This window comes from Callorhinus ursinus, unplaced genomic scaffold (assembly GCF_003265705.2).
Source record: "Callorhinus ursinus isolate GAN/ISIS: 27379988/994484 unplaced genomic scaffold, GSC_fseal_2.0 scaffold8, whole genome shotgun sequence".
Taxonomy (NCBI): Eukaryota; Metazoa; Chordata; class Mammalia; order Carnivora; family Otariidae; genus Callorhinus; species Callorhinus ursinus.
In genome coordinates this window covers 45,410,271-45,431,964 of record NW_027397070.1, presented here as the reverse complement: position 1 = coordinate 45,431,964, position 21,694 = coordinate 45,410,271, and the positions used below count along the sequence as shown (strand labels likewise).

The 21,694-nt window shown below is 40.5% G+C and overlaps 1 protein-coding gene and 1 pseudogene across 21 annotated transcripts in view; one reads left to right on the top strand and one right to left on the bottom strand.

Annotated features, from left to right (window-relative positions):
* The window catches only part of NUMB (NUMB endocytic adaptor protein), a 175,358-nt gene that overhangs the window by 151,311 nt on the left and 2,353 nt on the right, over window positions 1-21,694 (top strand). For 17 of the 21 annotated variants that reach the window (XM_073895495.1, XM_073895494.1, XM_025869709.2 and 14 more), the window contains 6 exons: window positions 7,741-7,815; window positions 9,749-9,889; window positions 13,626-13,830; window positions 16,034-16,327; window positions 18,318-18,467; window positions 20,928-21,074. In XM_073895495.1, coding sequence (XP_073751596.1) covers window positions 7,741-7,815; window positions 9,749-9,889; window positions 13,626-13,830; window positions 16,034-16,327; window positions 18,318-18,467; window positions 20,928-21,074 — 1,012 coding nt within the window. The remainder of the gene's footprint in view (window positions 1-7,740; window positions 7,816-9,748; window positions 9,890-13,625; window positions 13,831-16,033; window positions 16,328-18,317; window positions 18,468-20,927; window positions 21,075-21,694) is intronic. The other 4 variants (XM_073895499.1, XM_025869714.2, XM_025869716.2 and 1 more) reach the window with 2 other exon arrangements.
* LOC112822221 (centrosomal protein 15 pseudogene) lies at window positions 2,760-3,131 on the bottom strand (annotated as a pseudogene).

Genomic DNA, 21,694 nt, shown 5'->3' with positions numbered 1-21,694 from the left:
TCCATGTTAAACCCATTTTCTTTCCTTGAAGAATAAGTGGTTTCTTTTTGTTATAAAACTGTTTTTCATAATTGACTAGTCAGTGTGAATTCTACCTATAACTGTGAAATTATTTTTAAAATAGAAGGTGTTGGAACAAGTGATGAAATAATTCTTCATGTCTCACATAGACATTACCCTAGCTACTACATTTTATTAGTTTCTGAAGTATTATGTAGTCTTTTTTTGTAAAAAGGTGTTTGTGTCACACACTAAGATGTACCGAAATTCTGTTATTTCATACTTACTCTGGGTTATCTTTGTATTTCAGTCTTTTTGTTAGCTTTGACCTTATTTCCTAGGATATTGGCTTAAATAGACAGTTTTAAGGCAAACAAAAGCAAAAACTTTCATCTATGACTTTTATCATTTTCTGAAAAGTGCTTAGGAATCTTAGTTTATACGATCGAAATGAAAGATTGTGAAGTGCACAGAGAGTACAGGAGCATTGCTGCCATAGAGTTTGTATGAGGAAGTCTGGGTTTGAATTCAACTACAGGTATCTTTGAGTGTTAATATCTCAATACCTGTTTGAAATAACTGTATTGTGGCAGATGATCGTGACATCCAAGAATCAGCACCCAAAGTAGGAACAAATGCAAGAATTCATATTATCTGTTTTCTTCCGCCATTTAGAAAATCAAAGGCCATGAAATATGACAAATACAGTGCCTCAGTGGTACATTAGCATAGCACCATAAAATTTATTATATAGACAGACTTCAAAAAGCAGAGATGTTATTGTAACAGTATAATTGGACCAAGAAAATATATTTTGCTATATATGGTAAGGAGACTAAATGAGGAAAAGTCCCATTCAGAAATGACCTTTGAGGTGTACCTGGCTAGCTCAGTCAGCGGAACCTGTGACTCTTGGTCTCAGGGTCATGAGTCGAGCCCCACATTAGATGTAGAGATTACTTAAATAAAAACTTTTTAAAATCAAATAACCTTTGATTTTTTTCTATTTTCATTCTCCCAACCTGAAATTAGTCTGTTCTGTTGCCTCAGATGCTGAACACTGCAGGCAACAATTGCACAGTGAGTGGATTGATAAAGATGCAAATTTCATTTCCTTACACAGGATTTTCAGTGCCATCTGGCAGTCTTCTGTGTCATTGACCAACTGTCTCCTGTCCCCTACAATAGATATTTGGCAAATTTATTCCTTCAAGAAATACTTCTTAAACTCCTTTGCTGTGCCAGGCATTGTTCTAAGCTCTAAGGATACAACAGGAACAATAAATATGGAAAAACCCCTGCCCTCGTGGAGCTTATCTTGTAGCAAAATACTAGATGCTAAATAAGAGTTGGTTAAGTATGGACAGTTCCTCTTGGTGGTAGGGTAACTACAGTCCCAATTTGTCTGAAATAGTCCCAGTAGAACACCTGTTTCTGGGTTTTAATAGAGCCCCCTTTCACTTTCAAAGGCTCCAGTTTGGACAGTGAGTTATATAATCATTCTGGTTCTAAACCTTTTACATGTATCAACTTATTACTTCATTCTCATAATAAGCCCATGAGGTATGTGAAATTACCATCATTATAAGGTGTGGAAATGGAAGCTTAAGAGAACTCATTTGCCCTTGGTCATACTAGTAAGTGGCCGAACCAGAATTCAGACCCAGACAACAGCCTGGTTCCAGAGTTCATGCTCTGAGTCGCTATGCTGTGCAGCCCCTCTGCTTCTGTTATATGTGTTTACCATCTCACTGTGCCTGTCTGCCTTCCTCTCCCCAGCAAAGCAAAGCAAGTAATCTCCTCTCCTTCGCAGGTGAATTTATGGCTCTCCAGAGTGAGCTTCCTCAGCTTGCCACTTCCTCCTTTACAGATCCGTCTTCATTTTACCCAGCTTCACCCTATTACTCCATTTCACGGAAGGGACATCCCTCTTCCTGTCTAAAACCTGTATTCTAGCCCCATCCCATCCCGCCTCCTAGAGGACTTTCCCTTTCTCGGGCCTTCAGTCTCCATTCTCCACTGGCTTTTCTCCTTCATTATGTAAGCATGATCTATTCTTGTTGTTGAACGTGTGTCTTTCAAGAAGCTTCACTGTTGGGAGAAGTTTTTTAAAGTTACTATTGATGATAAATGGCTACCAATGACTTATTACCCTCTTTCAATTTCAAGAATTATTTATTACCCTCTTTCAATTTCAGGTACTATATGTATCTCTGATCCTTTTACCAATCCTACAGATACTTTACAGATGAAGGAAATGGAGGCTCAGGGGGCTCCATAACTTGCTTAGCTTATGGATAGTGGCACTGAATCAGACTATTTCTCTTACACCAGAGCCCATTCTGTTTCTAGTATATCTTGCTAGTTTATCATAATTCTTAAAGATCTCCCTCGATCCTCTGCCTGTCCCCCATTGTCCTATAGCTTCTTTTTGTAGAAAAACTTATTTTTTTGTAGGAAAACTTATTTTTTATCATAGTTTTTTCATTTAGTGACTTACTTAGTAACAGTCCACCTTTCAGTGTTAGCTCTTAACACTTCCATGGGTTTGGAAGAAAGTAAATTCATGACCATGAAGTAGTAGTAGGTCTCGAAGTGATAACCTGAGACTTGTCAGTAGATTCTCATATCTTCATTGTCATTGAGGAGGTAATGGGACAGTATGAGCATATTTTATTCTTAAAGTTCCTGAAACGACCTGCATGTTCTTTAATCTTCAGCTGTACTAAACAGGTTTTTTGAAAGTGTGTGTGAAGTTATCACTGCGCCTCATTTTGAATGGTACTTTCTGCTTCGTTTTCAACATCAGTAGGATATGGTGCTCTTCCTAAAAGAAACTGTTCCCATTTGAGAATACATTCTTTTGATGCCCAGTGAAGAATCTCAAGAGAAACTACCTCTGGTGGTGGAATTGGGTAAATCTGCATCTGTAAATACTTCTCTGCTCCTTCTATATCCTTTAAAAGACTAAGGTTCCTTTTAAAAGCAGTCTCAGCTGTTTGCATCTGAGAAGACTTTTCCTTGTTTTCATCTACAAATTAATTCTCCATTTGTCGAAGTAACAATCTTTGTGATACAGTTTCTTCATATCTTTTTGAAAGGTGAATTTCTTGAACAAACCAGGATATCATCTTTAGTCAAAGCTTACTTATAAGTAAGCTTTCTTGACTCAAGAGCCTGGACCAATATCTGATCAAGTGAAGTGTGGTGCACCTGGCTGGCTCAGTCAGTGGAGCTTGCGGCTTTTGATCTCAGGTTTGTGGGTTTGAGCCCCACGTTGGGTGTAGAGATTACTTAAAAAGGAAATCTTAAAAGAAAATCAAGTGAAGTGCTTTGAAGGCTCAGAGCCTGAAGGCAAATCATCTGGTTGGGTGCAAAAGCCAAAGGTGACTGTCCGAGCCCCACTCGGACCTCTTCTGTAAAGGTACCCACTACTGTGTGGATGCTGGGTCCCAGCACCTATTTTTTAACTATTTTTTTCAACTTTTAAATTGTGTTTTATTGAAGTATAGTTGACACACAATGTTACATTAGTTTCAGTGTACATCACAATGGTTCACCAAATCTCTGTGTTAAGCTACGCTCAGCACAAATGTAGCTACCACCTGTTCCTGCGCTATATTACAGTACCATTGACTATACCCCTGTGCCGCACCTTTTACCCTGTGGCTTATTCATTCCCTCCCACTCCTGCTTCCCCGTTTGGTCCATGCCCTCATCCTTTTCCCTCTGTCGGCCTTCAGTTTGTTTTCTGTACTTATGGATCTGTTTCTGCCGTTTGTTTTGTTTTTTAAATTCCACATATAAGTGAAATCATATAGTATTTGTCTTTCTCTATCTGCCTTATTTCACTTAACGTAATACCATGTAGGTCCATCCATGTTGTCACAAATAACAGGCTCTTGTTCTTTTTTATGGCTAAGTAATATTCCATTGTGTCTTTGTGTGTGTGTATGTCTCACCTCTTCTTTTTTTTTTTTAAGATTTTATTTATTTATTTGACAGAGAGAGACACAGCGAGAGAGGGAACACAAGCAGGGGGAGTGGGAGAGGGAGAAGCAGGCTTCCCGCGGAGCAGGGAGCCCGATGCGGGACTTGATCTCAGGACCCTGGGACCATGACCTGAGCCGAAGGCAGACACTTAACGACTGAACCACCCAGGCGCCCCTGTATATCTCACCTCTTCTTTATCCATTCATCTATCAGTGGATACTTGGACTGCTTCCATGTCTTGGCTCTTATAAATAATGCTGCAGTAAACATCGGGGTGCATATATCTTTTCGAATTAGTGTTTTCATTTTCTTTGGGTAAATACCCAGTAGTGGAATTGCTGAATCATATGGTAGTTCCATTTTTCATTTTTTGAGGAACTGCCATAGTACTTTCCACAGCGGCTTCACCAATTCACATTCCCACCAACAGTGCACAAGGGTTCCTTTTTCTCTACCTCCTCACTAACGCTTGTTATTTTTTGTCTTTGATTTTAGCCATTCTGACAGGTCTAAGATGATATCTCACTGTGGTTTGGATTTGCATCTCCCTGATCATTAGTGATGTGGAGCATCTTTTTATATGTCTTTTGGCCATCTGTATGTTTTTGGAAAAGTGTCTGTCCCGGTCCTCAGCTCATTTTTAGTCAGATTATTTGAGTTTTTTGGTGTTAAGTGGTGTAAATTCTTTCATGTATTTTGGATATTAACCCCTTATCAGATATATCATTTGCAAATATCTTCTCCCGTTCAGTATGTTGCCTCGTTTTGTTGATGGTTTCCTTTGCTGTGCAGAAGCTTAGGAAAGCTTTTTTAAAGAGAGTATTTAATATTTACAACTCACCCTAGTCTGACTTCCCCTTCTGTATTAGTCAGGACCTCCAGAGAAAGAGGACCACCATCTGTTTCTCTCTCTTTGTGCATATGTATATATTTAGGTATCTGTCTATACATATAGAAAGGGGGGGGCGCCTGAGTGGCTCAGTTGTTAAGCGTCTGCCTTCGGCTCAGGTCATGTCCCAGGGTCCTGGGATCGAGCCCCACATCGGGCTCCCTGCTCCGCAGGAAGCCTGCTTCTCCCTCTCCCTCTGCCTGCCTGTCTGCCGACTTGTGATCTCTCCTTCTCTCTGTCAAATAAATAAATAAAATCTTTAAAAAAAAAAGAGAGAGAGAGAGAGGGACTTAAGAATTGGCTCATGCAATTATTGGGGCTGGCAAGTCTGAAATCTGTAGGGCCAGCCAGCAGGCTGGAAGCTCAGCAGAATTTCTGTGTTAGAGACTTGAGGCAGAATTTCTTTTCCAGGGAAACCTGTTTTTAACCCTTAATGTCTTCAACTGATTGGATGAAGCCCACCCATATTATCAAGAGTAATCTCCTTTACCTCAAGCCAGCTGATTGTAAATGTTAATCACATCTACAAAATATCTTCAAAGCAACATCTAGACCACTGTTTGACAAAAAAACTGCAATCATAGCCTATCCAGTTTGACACATAAAATTAACCATTACAGCCTTTATCACTCTACCACATCTCCTTCATTGCTAAATCCAGTGGACACTTTTCACATCTTTTCTTGCTTGATCAGTTTGCAGCATTTGACATTTGGGGCCCCCACTACTTCCTGAAACCCTTCTCCCTTGGTGTCAGTAACCCTAGTCTCTCCGCTCTCCTGACGTGGTTTTTCCTTTTCTGATATTTCAAAGACTCCTCTTCTCCCAATTATTTGTCGATAATCTCTCCTGTCCTTGGCCCTCTTATTACTCCCATGATTGATATTTCCCAAAACTAAAATTCTATTTTAGAATTCTCTGCTGAGCATCAGATCTCTGTATCCAATTACCTGTTAGTACTCTCTACCTGGATATGGCATAGGCATCCCAAACTTGGCTTATCTAAAACTGAAATCTTATTCTCCCCTCCTTAAACTTGCTTTTGCATCTCTGCTCTTCTCTTAGTTGTGGTACCATCTCTACCTAATTACCCAAGCCAGGAGTCTGAGAGGCATTCTCTGACTTCTCCCTTATATTTTCCATTTAAAACTTTCTCATCTCTATCCTTATCTCAATGAAGAGAGCTTCACCCTCATTTTCTGTCATCTGGGATCGTGTTGTGGTCTTTCTGCCTCCTGTAAGTCTCTTTCCAATCCATCTACACTTCTGCCACAGTGATATTTTAAAAAATGCATTTAAAAATTCGTTTAGTAGCTCCTAATTGTCCACAGAATTAAGTTAGAATTCTTCAGCAAGCATACAAGCCCTCCATGACTAGCCTTTCCTACTCTTTATCTCCCACTGTTCCTTGCTCACCCATCCCACTCTCAAGTCATACTGAAGTATTTGTAGAATGCAGACTTGCCACGTTGCTTGCTTCCATGGGCTGTGCAGCTTCTGCTTCTGCCTGTCATATCCACTGCCTCTGTCACTTCCCTGCCTCCCTGCCCCTACCTTGTGGATCTAGAAAAATTATTTCAGTACCTACTTTGATCTTCTCCATCGAATAACCTTCCTGATTCCACAAGTAGATTTGACCATGCCTCCTTTCTGACATCATTATACATTGTTTGCAGCCCTACTATAACTCTTACTACTGTATTATTTATTTTTTGTTTAAGTGTCACCTTTCACTGGACTGTCAACTCTTAAGTGTTTCCACTGCCTGGCATATAAGAGGCTCTTATCAGATGCCTGGTGATTGTGGAGATGATGGGCCTGGAGTGGAGCACATAGTTCATTTAAATAAATGTGGAGGAGTGCTGGGCTCGGACATATACAGAGGAAAGTGGTAGCCATTTCTTTATCCTCTTCTGTCCCTTCTAGAGGCGGCAGCTGCAGTTTTACTACCAGATTCCTTTTGATTTATACTTTCTATAATCTGATACCTATTCTTAGCTTTTATTTTGCTTTCGTCCTTGGAGCAGTTGAAGAGACAGGAAGCTGTTAAATTACTGTTACAAAGTCCCACTGTCCCATTCATTCCATCACAGGAGGAAGCATACATCAGCTTGTTCTCACGTGATTCTTGTGTGCCAAAAGAAGTCTTTTCTCAGCCAGTAAAAAGAATTCATGTAATAATATTAGTATTTTTTCAAGTTTTTTAATCCTCCTATGTGTCCCCAAAATGTCTCCATACATTTAATATCAAATTAAAAACTAAACCAGTTCTGTGTTAATTGTGAGGGAGGAAATAACGGTCTTTAAAGATGGTTAAAGGAATAATGAAGACTTCTTGGGTGTTTAACATGAAAATTTCAGATGACCAAGGGTTCTGCTGTACACATTGGAGTCAAAGGATAGGTCAGCATCTCAATTTAGACCTATGTATTACTTTTTACTGTAAATACATTTGTAGAAGCTACTTGTGGTGTAACTCCTTATGTATTTAATATTTACCTGACTCTTGGTTTTCTTGGTTGATTTTTTAAAGGGCTGAAGAATCTACTTATGAATTCTTTGCCCTTTATGAAATGTGATACCTTGGTTTTGAGTCCACCTCTCCCTTTCCCTTCACTTAATTTTATCTTATTCATTTGCATTGTGTTTCTAAAATAATGGCTTTGGCTTGTTTTTTCCTGAATGTTTCTGCAGTTTGATTTGAGTATCTGGCTTTGGGTACCCCTCCTGAACTTGGACTCCATCTGTACTTGTGACTTTTGGAAGGCAGAACTCAGTGTTTCCTATGGAAGATGACCTTTTTTTAAATATTATATGTTTATGTCTCCCCCCCTTCCTTTTTGCTTTCTCTTTAAAAGACTGGAAAGAAAGCAGTTAAAGCAGTCCTGTGGGTATCAGCAGATGGACTCAGAGTTGTGGATGAGAAAACTAAGGTAAAAATTTTATAAGCTTAAATGTTACTGCTTATGTTTTTTTTTAATCCCTAATGATCAAATGTAATGCCGTTAAGCTGCTGTAGTCATTCTGTATCCTTCCACTTTGTCCAAATGACAGTCTTCTGAGATACGAGTGTTCAGAAAACAAATTTAGTTATTCATTTACCTTATGAAAAATAGAATTCCCACAACATTTTGCTCTACATAACAGCATGTTTAGTGTAGTAAGCGTTTGCATTTAATGTTAAAATTTTGTTCTTACACATTTTAAGAAAATGTTTACCCCCACAAATTTGATGTAAAACATGATGGACCTTTTACCAAAGTTTAAAAAAAAAAAGATCACATCTGAAATTTCTTCTTGTTCCTTAATAAAGGGAACTATATTCTTAGAAAGTGATATTTGGAATGAGTAACCTGCTCTTTAACTGAAAACCCAAATTAAGCAAAATCTTAAGGACTAATAAATAGCTCATTTGGTTAACATTTACTTAGAATCTACACAATATCTAACATCATAGATGGCATTTTGCATTGGAAAGAAAGTGATCCTACATGCCTAAAGAACAGAGACATAGACTCTGACCTTAGAGAGCATTAAGTGTTATATAGGCACATTTAATCATTAATTACAATTTCCTAAGAGACCTAAAGTCTGGAGGAATTTTAACAAGAAGGCAATTTTTCAAAATAATTCATTTGTCACTGAAAGGGGGAGACAGTCTGGCGGGTAAAGAGCAGTTTTGATGGATAACTTACACATTTTAAGTACAACTACTACTATATTTGCATTGGTTCTTTTTTTTTTTTTTTTTTTTTTTTTTTTTTTTTTTTTGCATTGGTTCTTTTGACCTTCCATCTGAGACCCCCCTTTTTTTTAAGTTCAAGAGAACTGGTAGTCTTAAATGTACATTATTATTATTATTATTATTGGAAACAGTGATCATTTTAATTAGCTTATTGTTAAGAACTTGTGTAGTTTTCTTTAGTGTTTTGGATGAAATGTGTTGTACAAGGAGGCGGTTTTTGTTTTATACCAGTTCGTACGTGGTATCGCCCCCTGGTGGCTACGTATAGTACTGGCATTCGTTAGTTCGGTTCTTTCCACTTTAGTAATAAGAATAATTGGTGGCTTTTCACCCTTGGACCCATCATGAATGGAAAAGAAATTTTGCAAGGTATATAACCTATAAAGAACTCATATTTAGAATATATTAAGGAACTCCTACATGTCAATAAGAAAAATGGCAATCCAAAAGACTTGAAGAATCGTATTGCTAAAGAGAAATTCATAGTAATCAAGGTTATGAAAAATAAAATCATAATGAGCCACCAGAATTGCAGAATTTTTAAAAATTGGCTGGCAGGTTTGTGGAGCAACAGAAATTCTCATAATGATGCTTTATAAAAGCCATTTTTTTGATCATTTGTTTTAGCACTTATAGCCCCACCTCAGCATCTAGGGATTCTGGGCTGTGGGAATATAACATAGAAGAGCCTCAAGATTTTAAAAAACATTTTGTGTAATGTTTATACTGTGTAGCTACAATGCCATTAAGCGAGTATTTAAAGTCATACTCGAAATGATCACTAAATTAATATAAATTATATGGGAATTGGATGAAATATATTGATTTATATATATTGTCAAATTGAACATGAAGTGTACTATGATAAAACTAAAATCAGCAAGCATATGTTTTAGAACATGAAGATGAAGTGAGAGAGGCATCTGGGCAAAGTGCCTCTTGGGATCTCTTCTACATCAGATTCTTAGTATTCAGACTGCTGGCCTCAGATCTTGCTATTTCATAGTCTCGATGCATTAGTTTTAGAGACTCTGTATTATGAAATGAACATCCTGTGTTTATTCTGAGACGCTTGAATAACCTGGTAAATCCTCTGTTTCTTTGTGCTTCCCTTTTTCTAGGACCTCATAGTTGACCAGACAATAGAAAAAGTTTCTTTCTGTGCCCCAGATAGGAACTTTGATAGAGCCTTCTCTTACATATGCCGGGATGGCACTACTCGGCGCTGGATCTGTCATTGCTTTATGGCTGTCAAGGACACGGTGAGTCCAGCAGTGTAGATTTCATCATGACTAGCCTCAGCTAGCCAAACTCACCCTGGGTTGGCTCAGCCAAGCAGTTTCCACTACATTTTTATATAAGCACCTGCTCTTATAGCACTTGGAAGTGCTTAAACTAGCCTACTTTCATTCCTTTTATTCAGATAGTTCACACTCTTGGTGTGACCCTGTGGCTCAGAGAGCAAGATGATTAGCTGAGATCCAAGGTCATTAAAGGAAAGTAAAAGTGCCCTGGTGATGGTGGCTGCTAAACTTTACTTGAAACTTTTCATTATTAGAACCGGGGTGACAGGTATTAAGGAGGACACGTGTTGTGATGAGCACTGGGTGTTATATGCAACTAATGAATCGTTGAACACTACATCAAAAACTAATGATCTACTATATGCTGGCTAACTGAACATAATAGAAAAAAACTGTTTTCAAGATTCTTACATGTATTTGCGAATACATCTAGGTAGAGGATATTGGCATTGGGGTGCCTAGGTAGCTCAGTTGGTTGGGCATCTGCCTTTGGCTCAGGTCATGATCCCAGAATCCCAGGATTGAGCCCTACTTCGGGCTCTCTGCTCAGCAGGAAGCCTGCTTCTCCCTCTGCCCCTCACCCCACTCATGTTCTGTCTCTCTCTCTCAAAAAAAAATTTTTTTAATCTAAAAAAAAAAAAGACATTCGTACTAAAAGGTGTTAATTTATTTGCAAAGGAATTCTACTACAAATGAAAGAACTGAGTTGGGATATATATTTTTTCAATTAATTAAAAAATAGAATTACTGAGGTGCCTGGCTGGCTCAGTCTGTGGCACATGGGACTTTTGATCTCGGGGTCATGAGTTCAAGCCCCATGTTGGGGGTAGAGATTACTTAAAAAAAAAAAAGTACTAAATTATGGTACAATGAATTTTGCCAGAAATTGTTGCAAAATAGAAAATTTTGATTTTGTTTAAAAGTAGGGAAAAATTAGGGGTGCCTAGGTGGCTCAGTTGGTTAAGCGGCTCAGGTCATGATAGGCCCCGCTTCGGGCTCCCTGCTCAGCGGGGAGTCTGCTTCTTTCCCTCTCCCTCTGTCCCCCACCCCATGCTTGCTCGCTCGCTCTCTCAAATAAATAAAGTCTTTGAAGAAAAAAAAAAAAGAATTAACCTATCGTCTTTCATGTAAAAATTACCCAGAATTCTGACATAAAAGACAAATCTCTCAGATGATGATGATCTTAACTATAGTAGAGCATTGAGTGTATAATTGTTAATTATTGAGTTTTTTAAGTCCAGACAGAATAAGGCAGTATAGCCATTCCTGAAGGCTACAACTCAGTAAACTCTTGCCAAGGTTTATCTGAAAGGGAAGTGATGGCCATACTCTAAAATTCACCAAAATGTTTTCCAAAGCTCTTGGAGAGGGGCATGTGGGTGGCTCAGTTGGTTAAGCATCTAACTTCAGCTCAGGTCATGATCTCAGGGTCCTGGGATGGAGCCCTGCATCAGGCTCCCTGCTCAGTGGGGAGTCTGCTTCTCCCTCTCTCTTTGCCCCCCCCCCGCCATGCTCATGCGGCTCTCTCTCCCTCTCAAATAAATAAATAAAATCTTTAAAAAAAAAAAAAAAAACAACTCTTGGAGACAGTGGTATAAACTGTTAAGAGTCTAGGCTCTGACTCAGATCTGGGTTTCAGGTCTGATTCTGGTTAGTAACTGTGGGTTTTGGGGCAAGTTACTTAACATTCTTTAAGTCTTACTTTCCACTTCTATAAAATAGAGATAAAGTTGTGAAGACTAAATTAGATAATTAATAAAAGCATTCTTAGTATGAGGTCTGGCACATGGTCACTGCCCTAAAAATGGTGGCTAATAATGTCAAAGCTATTCCTCCTTGGTTTGACACAGTGCTTTGACAATGAGTTGAACTAAATAAACTACACTTTCTTCTGTCTCTCAGACCTTAAGTCACAAAGTGGTGTATTTTGCTATCACTACACAAAATCCAAAGAGTTCCCTTACATTAATTAAAACACTTTTACTGTCAAATCCTTGTCCTTCAGGCTGTTTGAATCTCCTTGGCAAGTGGTTGTTCTGTATCAGAATCACCTGGAGGACTTGTTAAAAACAGCTGGGACGCCTGGGTGGCTCAGTCGGTTAAGCGTCTGCCTTCGGCTCGGGTCATGATCCCTGGGTCCTGGGACTGAGTCCCGCATTGGGCTCCTTGCTCAACTGGGAGCCTGCTTCCTCTCCCTCTGCCTGCTGTTCCCCCTGCTTGTGTGTGCTCTCTCTCTCTCTGACAAATAAAACAATCTCTAAAAAATAAAATAAAAATATAACAGTTTGTTAGGCCCCACCCTCAGAGTTTTTCAAAATTCAGTGGGTCCCAGGTGGGGCTTGGAGAGGGCGTGTCTTCAAGAACTTTTGCCCTAGGCCTAGGAGAAATAGTAAGCTTCTTTGGGGTATAGCTCTGTTCTTGTAATAGAGCTGTTCAAATGCAGACAGGTTCTGAAATTCTTTCAGTACTCCCTCCTATTTCATGCTTCAGTGCCCTACTGTTATATCATCCTCCTAAGAAGTTAGATGGAAACTCATGTGGATGAATAAAAAGTAACTCAGTTTTTAGTAAGTAGGCAGTTATGTGAAATCTTACAGTTTATATTAGTGTGACAAAAGGCATTTCATACATAACTTCCTATGGTATCTGATATTGGCATATAAAATTCAGGGAAGTTACTTGCTCAGAACCATATGTAGGAGTAGCAGCCTACACAGTGTGATTTTGAAAATTCCACGAAGGGCTCCCTGTTCTCAAATACCTCTTCTCACTATTAGTGATTCCAGCAGTTACTATATCATCTCTAATTTTTTTATTCCACAATTAGGGGTATGGTTTAAAATACAGATAACCCTGATAAAAACAATCCATTGAGTTTATTAAATTTAGGTTATCCAGTATATCTTTTTAAAACAATAGTTTATATAAGTTCTCCTCCCCTCCCACACACAAATCAGACTTTATCTGTTTAATTCCTTTCTAAGTAGGGAGTGTGGATGAAAACCTGCTTTAACTTTTGCCTGTGTGTGTTTGGGAGGGAGAGTTGGGGGAAGAGAGAGCTGGAAGACAGGGAAGGTAAGGGGGAAAGCATCAAAATGATGAGGACCTAAAGTGGAAAAGGGTGCTTAGGGAGGGGAGCATTCGGAAAGGGGAGACCAAGAAAGCTAAGCTCTCCTTTTCGTAATTCCCAGGTCATCTCTGGAGTTGTATTTAGTTATCCGAAGTTTTAAGTTTGTATCTTTTGTTCCTAGATATGTTGACAGTCTGTTTAGGCTCCTGAAACTTGCCCTGCCTTTTCAGTAGTTTCTTAGAAATGCTTGGTGCGTATTACCACTGTTCCCCTAAGTGGCAAATGCAGGATTTGTGTCAAGACTTAGGGCTTCAGACCTTGAGTAGTGTCTCCTAAGCTGATGGCCAGCGCTAGCAGGAGTGACCGAGGGAGCCTGACTGATAAGGAGGTCTCCGTGGCTGATCACAAAAGCAAATGCCCACCACAGTAAAGTATCATAAGCATTACCTAAGATAATTTATTCATTTAATTTGTCATATTGATAGGTTAAATTATAATTTTTAAGCTGGAGTTTCCAACATTTTGCCATGTATAAAAAAACAGACTAACTTGTGGTCCAGGCTAATTTGTAGTTGTTGGTACTATAACTCTAAAAAAGTTTTTTAAACCTTCTCTTACGTATAGGGTGAAAGATTGAGTCATGCAGTAGGCTGTGCTTTTGCGGCCTGTTTAGAACGGAAGCAGAAGCGGGAGAAGGAATGTGGAGTGACTGCCACTTTTGATGCCAGTCGGACCACTTTTACAAGAGAAGGATCATTCCGTGTCACAACAGCCACCGAGCAAGCAGAAAGAGAGGAGATTATGAAACAAATCCAAGATGCCAAGAAAGGTACAGTCTGTTCTGCTACAACTGCATTTATTTAAGCCATTTTTCCCAGCAGGTTAATATTTGGAAGCTCGCAGGGGTAAGCTTTCTCACAGCCGGAGAGAACTCTTAGCAATATATGAAGACCTTCAGAACAAAGCTGAAAACCTAAACAAAGGTCTTTCCTTTAGAATGGCTTGTTTTGTGCCTTCTGAGGTGTTTACTATTTCCAGTACCGGAAGCTGGGGAGGAGGCTGAGAATGCATTTGAAGAAGCTGCACTGAGGGAGCCCGACTGATAAGGAGGTCTCAGGGGCTGCTCACCAAAGCACAGTGCCCACTACAATGAAGTATTATAAGCTTTGCTTAAGATAATTTCCTCATTTCATTTGCCAGAGTGATATGTTAAATTGTATATTATAATTTTAAGCTGGAGTCCCCAACATTTTGCCTTGTGTAAAAACAAACTTATCTGTGGTTCAGGCTAATTTGTAGTTGTTGGTACTGTAACTCTAAAGTTTTTTAAACCGTCTATTACCCCCCGTATCTAAAAACAAAATTGGGGAAATCTACATCCTGGAACAGACTTCTAATTCTGATGCATCTGAGCTCTCTGAGAAGCAAATGCTACCAATGACCTACATCTTGAAGGGAGAAGTACAGGTTCAGGCTGCAAAGGGCCCACTGATGGCGATGCTGGGTGCAAATGTAGAGAGAGATTTCACAGCAGCGCCCTTCGTATTAGATGATGGCTGTGTTTTTGTGCTTTAGTGAAAAAAGTCCATGGATTTTGAGAAGCTAACCCGTCTTTTTCCCAAAGCCCTGTTAACTGTAGTGTGTGATTTTGCAGAGTTGGTGAATTTTTTGCAGGTACGCATCACAGCATAGCAGAAACGCCTGTGCAAGTTACTCAGGAGTCTGTTGTCCAAAGTCAGGTTTGAGTATATTGCAGAACTAAGTGATCGGGCTTAGGGAAAATGCTTCGCATTCTTGTGTACAGCTAGAGTTGAAACCAACAAGGAATGTTTTGGAATTAAACAATTCAGTTTAAATATACATTAATAAAATCTTGCTTATTTTTTACTATATCCTTTTAGTTCTAAACCAGCCATTTTAGAGAACACCATTAGTCTACTGACCCAAACAACTCTGATTTCTTTTTTTTTTTTTTAAAGATTTTATTTATTTATTTGACAGAGAGAGAGACAGCGAGAGAGGGAACACAAGCAGGGGGGAGTGGGAGAGGGAGAAGCAGGCTTCCCGCCAAGCAGGGAGCCCGATGTGGGGCTCGACCCCAGGACCCTGGGATCATGACCTGAGCCGAAGGCAGACGCTTAATGACTGAGCCACCCAGGCACCCCTACAACTCTGATTCTTAAGCCAAAAAAAGATACATATTTTATTTGAAATTAAATTCTTACGATTTTTAAAAAATTTCTTACAAACATTTGCATCAGATACCAAAGAATAAAAACACCATGCTATTTTTATCAGAAAATTTGAATATGTATAGCTGTTACTTTTTCAGACCCAAAGCATATTCTTTAATACCACCAAATAATACTCTTTGCTGCACATAGCACCTACCAAAGTGGTTGAGTCCTAACACCTGGACGATTATGAGCAGAGGAGGATAAAGATTTACCACGATCAGAATGGGACTCACCTGGTGCTCACACGGAAATAGTTTTATATTTAGGTATAATCCAATTTAAAATTTTACTTCTCTATGCTTTTATTCTGATGAGCCACAAATGCACACTGTTTGTGATTTAAAGACTCCTTTATGACATTCTTTAACATCTAATCTAACTTATACTTGCTTGGACCTTTCTGACCCTGGCATTCCCAAAGTCCTCTCTCCCCCAGGAGAATTTAAAGAATGAATCATCATTCTTTAAAGGACCTCACATTAGGAGTTCATAGGTGCTGGTTTGTTTTTTTTTTAATCTTGGTCAGAGTCTTCAAGTCTTAAGCTATGAATCATTGCATGAGAATCAAAGATCTAATATTTGTGTCTTAGTAGATATGCCATGACGTGTAGTAGGATGTTAAACCTTTTATCTGTCTGAAATATAGGAGATCTGAGCCCTGCTTCTAACCTGTTCTTTAAGAGATATTGGGAAGGAGATGGGTAAAAGGACCTAGGAGGGTTTTGAGTTCCTCAGCTGTGTAAGCTGGAGTTATTTGAAGACTGCTAAGGTCCTCTTTCTCTTGACTTTCTTGAGCTGAAACAGATAAGACAGTTGTTGGTTCATCGGTGGCCCCTGGCAGCACTGCCCCACCCCCATCCTCTCCCACGTCTCCCACTTCGGATGCCACTGCCTCCCTGGAGACGAGCAATCCTCATGCCATCCCGCGTCGGCATGCACCCATTGAACAGCTTGCTCGCCAAGGCTCGTTCCGAGGATTTCCTGCTCTCAGCCAGAAGATGTCACCCTTTAAACGCCAGCTATCCTTGCGCATCAACGAGTTGCCTTCCACTATGCAGAGGAAGACTGATTTCCCCATAAAAAATGCAGGTAATGCAGCATCCACCTGACTCACTGGTGCTCCAGCACTGAAGCATTATCATCACTTCCCGTGGCAGACACTAATCCCATCAAGCTAGCTACCGCCTCTCCCTGAGGCTGGTTGATGGTTATATGTATCTCGTGTCATTACCCACTGGGGAAAAAACGAAGGTTCTTGGAGGGGGACGTGAATTGTTCATTTCTTTTCAACAAATAGGTAACAGAACCACGATGGGAATTCATAGACTGAGCTACAAGGTTTGCGGTTTGTCCTGATGGAAGTACACTACCTCTCAGCCAACCTGCTTCCAAACATCAGGGGTCTCGAGTTTCCGTTCTTATTCTACCATTTGGGACCCAACAGAGAATTAATTTAAAAGGCTTTGGAAACACATCTATTCAAATAGCATTACTGTCAGTGTACCAGAAGAAATGGATAAGTGCTCATTGCCCTTGTGGCTCGTTCGCCATACAGAGGAAACTCTAAACGGGTTTCCTGTTTAAATTGAAAATCTGTTGTTCATCAGAGACAGTGGGCTTGCTCACACATATCCATTACCTTTCAGAACTGCCACACACGCCTTTGTGTGGCCCCTGTACAGCTGAGCCAGCCCTGGTAGCTCTATCCTCATCATAAGATCCGGAGCTAAAGTGTCAGATCTGGTCAGTGCTTTTATTGGGCTCTTTTTTACTTTGCTCTGAGACATGTCGAGCCAGTACTCTAACAGGATATGAGGAAGCTGTGTTTCACTAAGACACTCCCACTGATGATATATAAAAGTCCAGAGAGTTAAGTTTTTTTGACATATGAAACTAGACCTACATAACAGTTGGACTAGATGATTATTGAAGCTCTTTCCAGCTCTCAGCTCCTGTAAAAACGGAAACTCCAGATGCTTTCAGGACCTTGTCTTCAGTTCTCCCTCTGGAGCAGATGGGAAACAAAAACTATTCTTTTCATAGCTGAGCAAAACAAAGGTTCAACACACATTATCAGCTTCCCCAGTGAAATAGAAGTATCCCAGAGTCAATATTAAGAACAAAGGCTCTGGAGTCCTGGACCTCCGTTTGCTTTTTCATATTATCACAGTTCATATACTCGCTACTTTGGTGTTTTTGCTTTTAGAGCGGGGGTGGGGTGTGGAGTGGGAGAAGGGGCACAGAGGGGAGAGAGAGGCTCTTAAGCAGGCTCCATGCCCAGCACGGAGCCTGATGCAGGGCTCAGTCTCACAACTCTGAGCTCATGACCTGAGCCAGAACCAAGAGTTGGACGTTTAACCGACTGAGCCACCCAGGCGCCGCTATACTTGCTACTTCGGGAAAAAATGAGTGACGACATTGTCGTAGCTTCTTTTTTTTTTTTTTAAAGATTTTATTTATTTATCTGACAGAGATAGCGAGAGCAGGAACACAAGCAGGGGGAGTGGGAGAGGGGAGAGGGAGAAGCAGGTTTCCCGCGGAGCAGGGAGCCCGATGCGGGGCTCAATCCCAGGACCCTGGGATCATGACCTGAGCCGAAGGCAGACGCTTAACGACTGAGCCACCCAGGCGCCCCCCGTCTCGTAGCTTCTTACAGAGAAAAAGATAGAGCTGCACTGGTGCCCCTGACTTTAACCCATTTCCTGACAGAGTTACTAAGTGGCTCCAGAACTGTACTCAGACCTTGGAAACTAGTTGGAAGACAAACAGGTTGCAGATGTCTTCCAGAAAGATCTAGCTTAACTGGCACAAAAAGAGAACACCAAGTTCTCAGTAGTTTCACACAGGAAAGGAAATAAAGAAATCTGGAGATTGGCAGGAAGGAAGATACTCCTTAGTACATGAATTGTTGACATTTTATATCAGTTTTTTGAAGCTGCTTTTATAGCCCCACTTGACAGTTGAGACTTTTCCTTTCACAAATAAGGGATGCATTATAAAATGCCACCTTGTGTCATACTGTTATATTTCAGGATTATTCCGTTTTTCTGTCTGGAGCCATTTTCTGTTTCCCTTGCAGTGCCAGAAGTAGAAGGAGAGGCAGAGAGTATCAGCTCCCTGTGCTCACAGATCACCAATGCCTTCAGCACACCCTCCGAGGACCCCTTCTCATCTGCCCCAATGACCAAACCAGTGACGGTGATAGCACCACAGTCTCCTGCCTTTCAAGGTGCGTGCCCTCTGGGCCCATTCAGTTGTTCTCTTTGACGCTTGTACTTTTATGGCACAGCTCACTGACTCTAGATTGGCATCCTGAGTTTCCCAAGAGCTGGTCAGACCCATTAATTTCCCTGTCTGATAATGTCTCAGAGTCATTAATTCCCCTGTTCCACAATGTCTTTGTGCTCTGTCCCCACTCCTGTTTCCTAAAATGTCAGCATTTATCACTTTGCATGTACCTGTCATCTTTGATCCCATTCTGTTAGGAGTTTTTGTAGTCCCCAACCCACTGCTTTATTTGCCACTTAACTGTTAAGAGTCAGAGGTTCCAGCTAGCTCGCTAGAAGCAGCAGTCATCAGAGTTGGTTCCAACATATGCCTTTTTTTTTTTTAAAGATTTTATTTATTTATTTGTCAGAGAGAGAGCGCACAGGCAGGGGGAACAGCAGAGGGAGAAGCAGTTCTCCCTGCTGAGCAAGGAGCCCAACAGGGACTCAATCCCAGGAACCCGGGATCATGACCCGAGCGCAAGGCAGATGCTTAACCTGCTGAGCCACCCAGGCATCCCACGGTGTATGCTTTCTTTAGCAGAGTGGTTCTCAACCCAGGGCAATTTTGCTCCTTTCGGGGGAAATTTGGCGTTCATTGGTGACATTTTTGGGTGTTATGGCCTGGGAGGGGTGGTTGCTACTGTCATATGCATAGAGGCTAGGGATGCTACTAAACATCCTTCAGTGCACACGATAGCTGCCCTCGCAACAAGGAATTATCTGGCCCAAATTATCAATAGTGCCAAGGTTGAGAAGCCCTGGACTCACCTAGTTTCCACCCTGTCACAAGAGGCTCATAAAGAAAAAGGCATTTCTTTTGGCTTTTTAGTTCATTTCATCTTCTATAACAAGTATCCTAAAATTTGCCTTTGTAAAGGCATTGAGGAGTTACTAAAAGTTGTTGTTTACATAGATGCTGAGTTAATAGTTGGTATTGACTCTGAAGTCCACAAAGAGTCTATATATAATTTAAATTACAGACTTCTAGAATTTGAGCTCTTATAATCACCATTTCTTCATTTCTTTTGAGAAAGAGCTCAGAAGTTTTGCTGTGGCGACAGTACCGGTTCCTGTCAGGAGGATACTACATGCTTTCCTTCAGAGTCTCTTCTTAATAACAGAAACAAAAAAAAAATCCATTATAATCATGTGCACCAAATGGCTTTTCATTTCATCTAACAAATATTTGTAATACCTATAATAGGCACAATTTATTGAGCACTTACTAGCACAGTGTCTGCCATATCTTGGTAAGGACTCATGCATTTTCTCATCTCATTTAATCCCCACAACAACCCTTTGAGGTAAGCATTACAGATAAGGAAGATGAGGCTCAGAGAGATTGAGCAAATTGCCCAAATGCACAGCCAGGATTTAAACCCAGGTCTTTCTGAATATCGTGTCTGTTACATTCTGTTGCCTCTGTGCCTATTTACAATGGGATGTACAAAACTGGAAGAACATAGTCCTTTCCCTGCCTTTAAAGGGCTCCCAGTCTATGGGTGAGCTAGGCTTTTAGACAAGCCTGGGGTAAATAGTACCAATGCCATAAGCATGGTTGCCTAGTCTTAAAGAGGGAGTGATTAAAGCAAAGGGCAGGGGAAGGTGCCTGCTTGTCTGCTCCAAACTAAATATGATAGAGAGCCGGACTAAGGAATAGAAACTGATGGAATAGATATCTGGAGTAAAGGAGCAAGGGTTAAGAGCTTTTTAATAAAGAGAGAGGAAAGAATAGTAATACTTTGAGATATTATGACCATTCCTGAGGGGGAAAAAAACTTCAAAAAAGAAAGATGAAATTAATTCTGTAGTGAATTACAAATTTATTAAGCAAATGAAAACATATTCCAAGTTTGATTTCTCATTTATAGTATGAGCATACCAGCTTTATGGTATACTTCCCTCTTTTTTGAAAGAATTAAATAGGATGATGCACGCTGAAGTACTATTAATGATCATAAGGGATCATTATATTTAACCCATTGTTATTGTTGGCATAATTTTATCTTTTGGAAAAGTGGTAGGAGAAGGAAGTGCTTTATCTACATCATTATGCCAAAGGCTAAGCTATATCTAGAATAGATTTTCGCTGCTTGTAAGACAAAGCAGCTCTGTTCAACTTAATTGGAAATTGTTTTTCTAGGTTTCATTCCCTCTCCCCCTATACACAGATTTTCCTAGAATGGTCATTTGACTTTTTTTTTTTTATCAATATAGCTATTTTAATTACAACCTCTAATTCCCTTTTTGCCAAAAGGTTTGTGTACCCACTGCAAGAGGGCATGGTTATCCCAACACCAACTTTTCTGTCTTATCTGTTCCACCGGTATCGCCCATTGGCCTGACTGACCCAGCTCCAGGGGGTCGCCCGTCCACCCCGCATGCATTAACTCCATCGGTGTTGTCTGCTCCCATTGTAGCTAATGGCACTGACTCAGCCTTCCATGTGCTTGCTGCTAAGCCAGCCCACACTGCTCTAGCACCCGTAGCAATGCCTGTGCGTGAAACCAACCCCTGGGCCCATGCCCCTGATGCTGCTAACAAGGGAATTGCAGCCACACATTCGGGTAAGGTGGCCATGGATGGTGGTGAGGATTCTGGGATCAGATGAGTGACGCCGATTAAGAAATCAACCATTTACCCGAGTGGGAACCAGGGAGAAATCCTTTCAGGAACAGTATGTTTCCCCCCTGGAAATACACTAGTATTAGGAGAGGATGGTGAAGGAGAGGAACTCAAGGGATTAGATTTGATAGTTCTTAGGACTACGAAACAGAATCACCCCCTAGAGCTTTCATAAAATACAGATTCCTGGGCCCTGCCCTGAGTCAACCACTGAATTTGGAGATGTGTGGACATGCCCGCAGCAAGGGGGTACCCCGCGTACGATGGCAGGCCTACAGAAAGGGCTGCCAAAAGTACTTCATATTTTTCTATACTTTCTAGTTTTCCTATAGTGAACATTTGTTAACTATAAAATCGGAACAAATTTTAAATAGTAATGAAGGCAGTTCACCTGAAGGATAACGTGTCTTGAAGCGAGACGGGGGCCACGAGGCACATTGCCAAGTTACTGGTTATTTTCTTTTTATTCTGTTAGAGCAGAAGGTGAATCACCTTGGGCCCTTCAGAGCATGTGCAAGCTGGTTTCTGTACCATGGAGGAGCCACAGCAGTAGGAAAGGGTT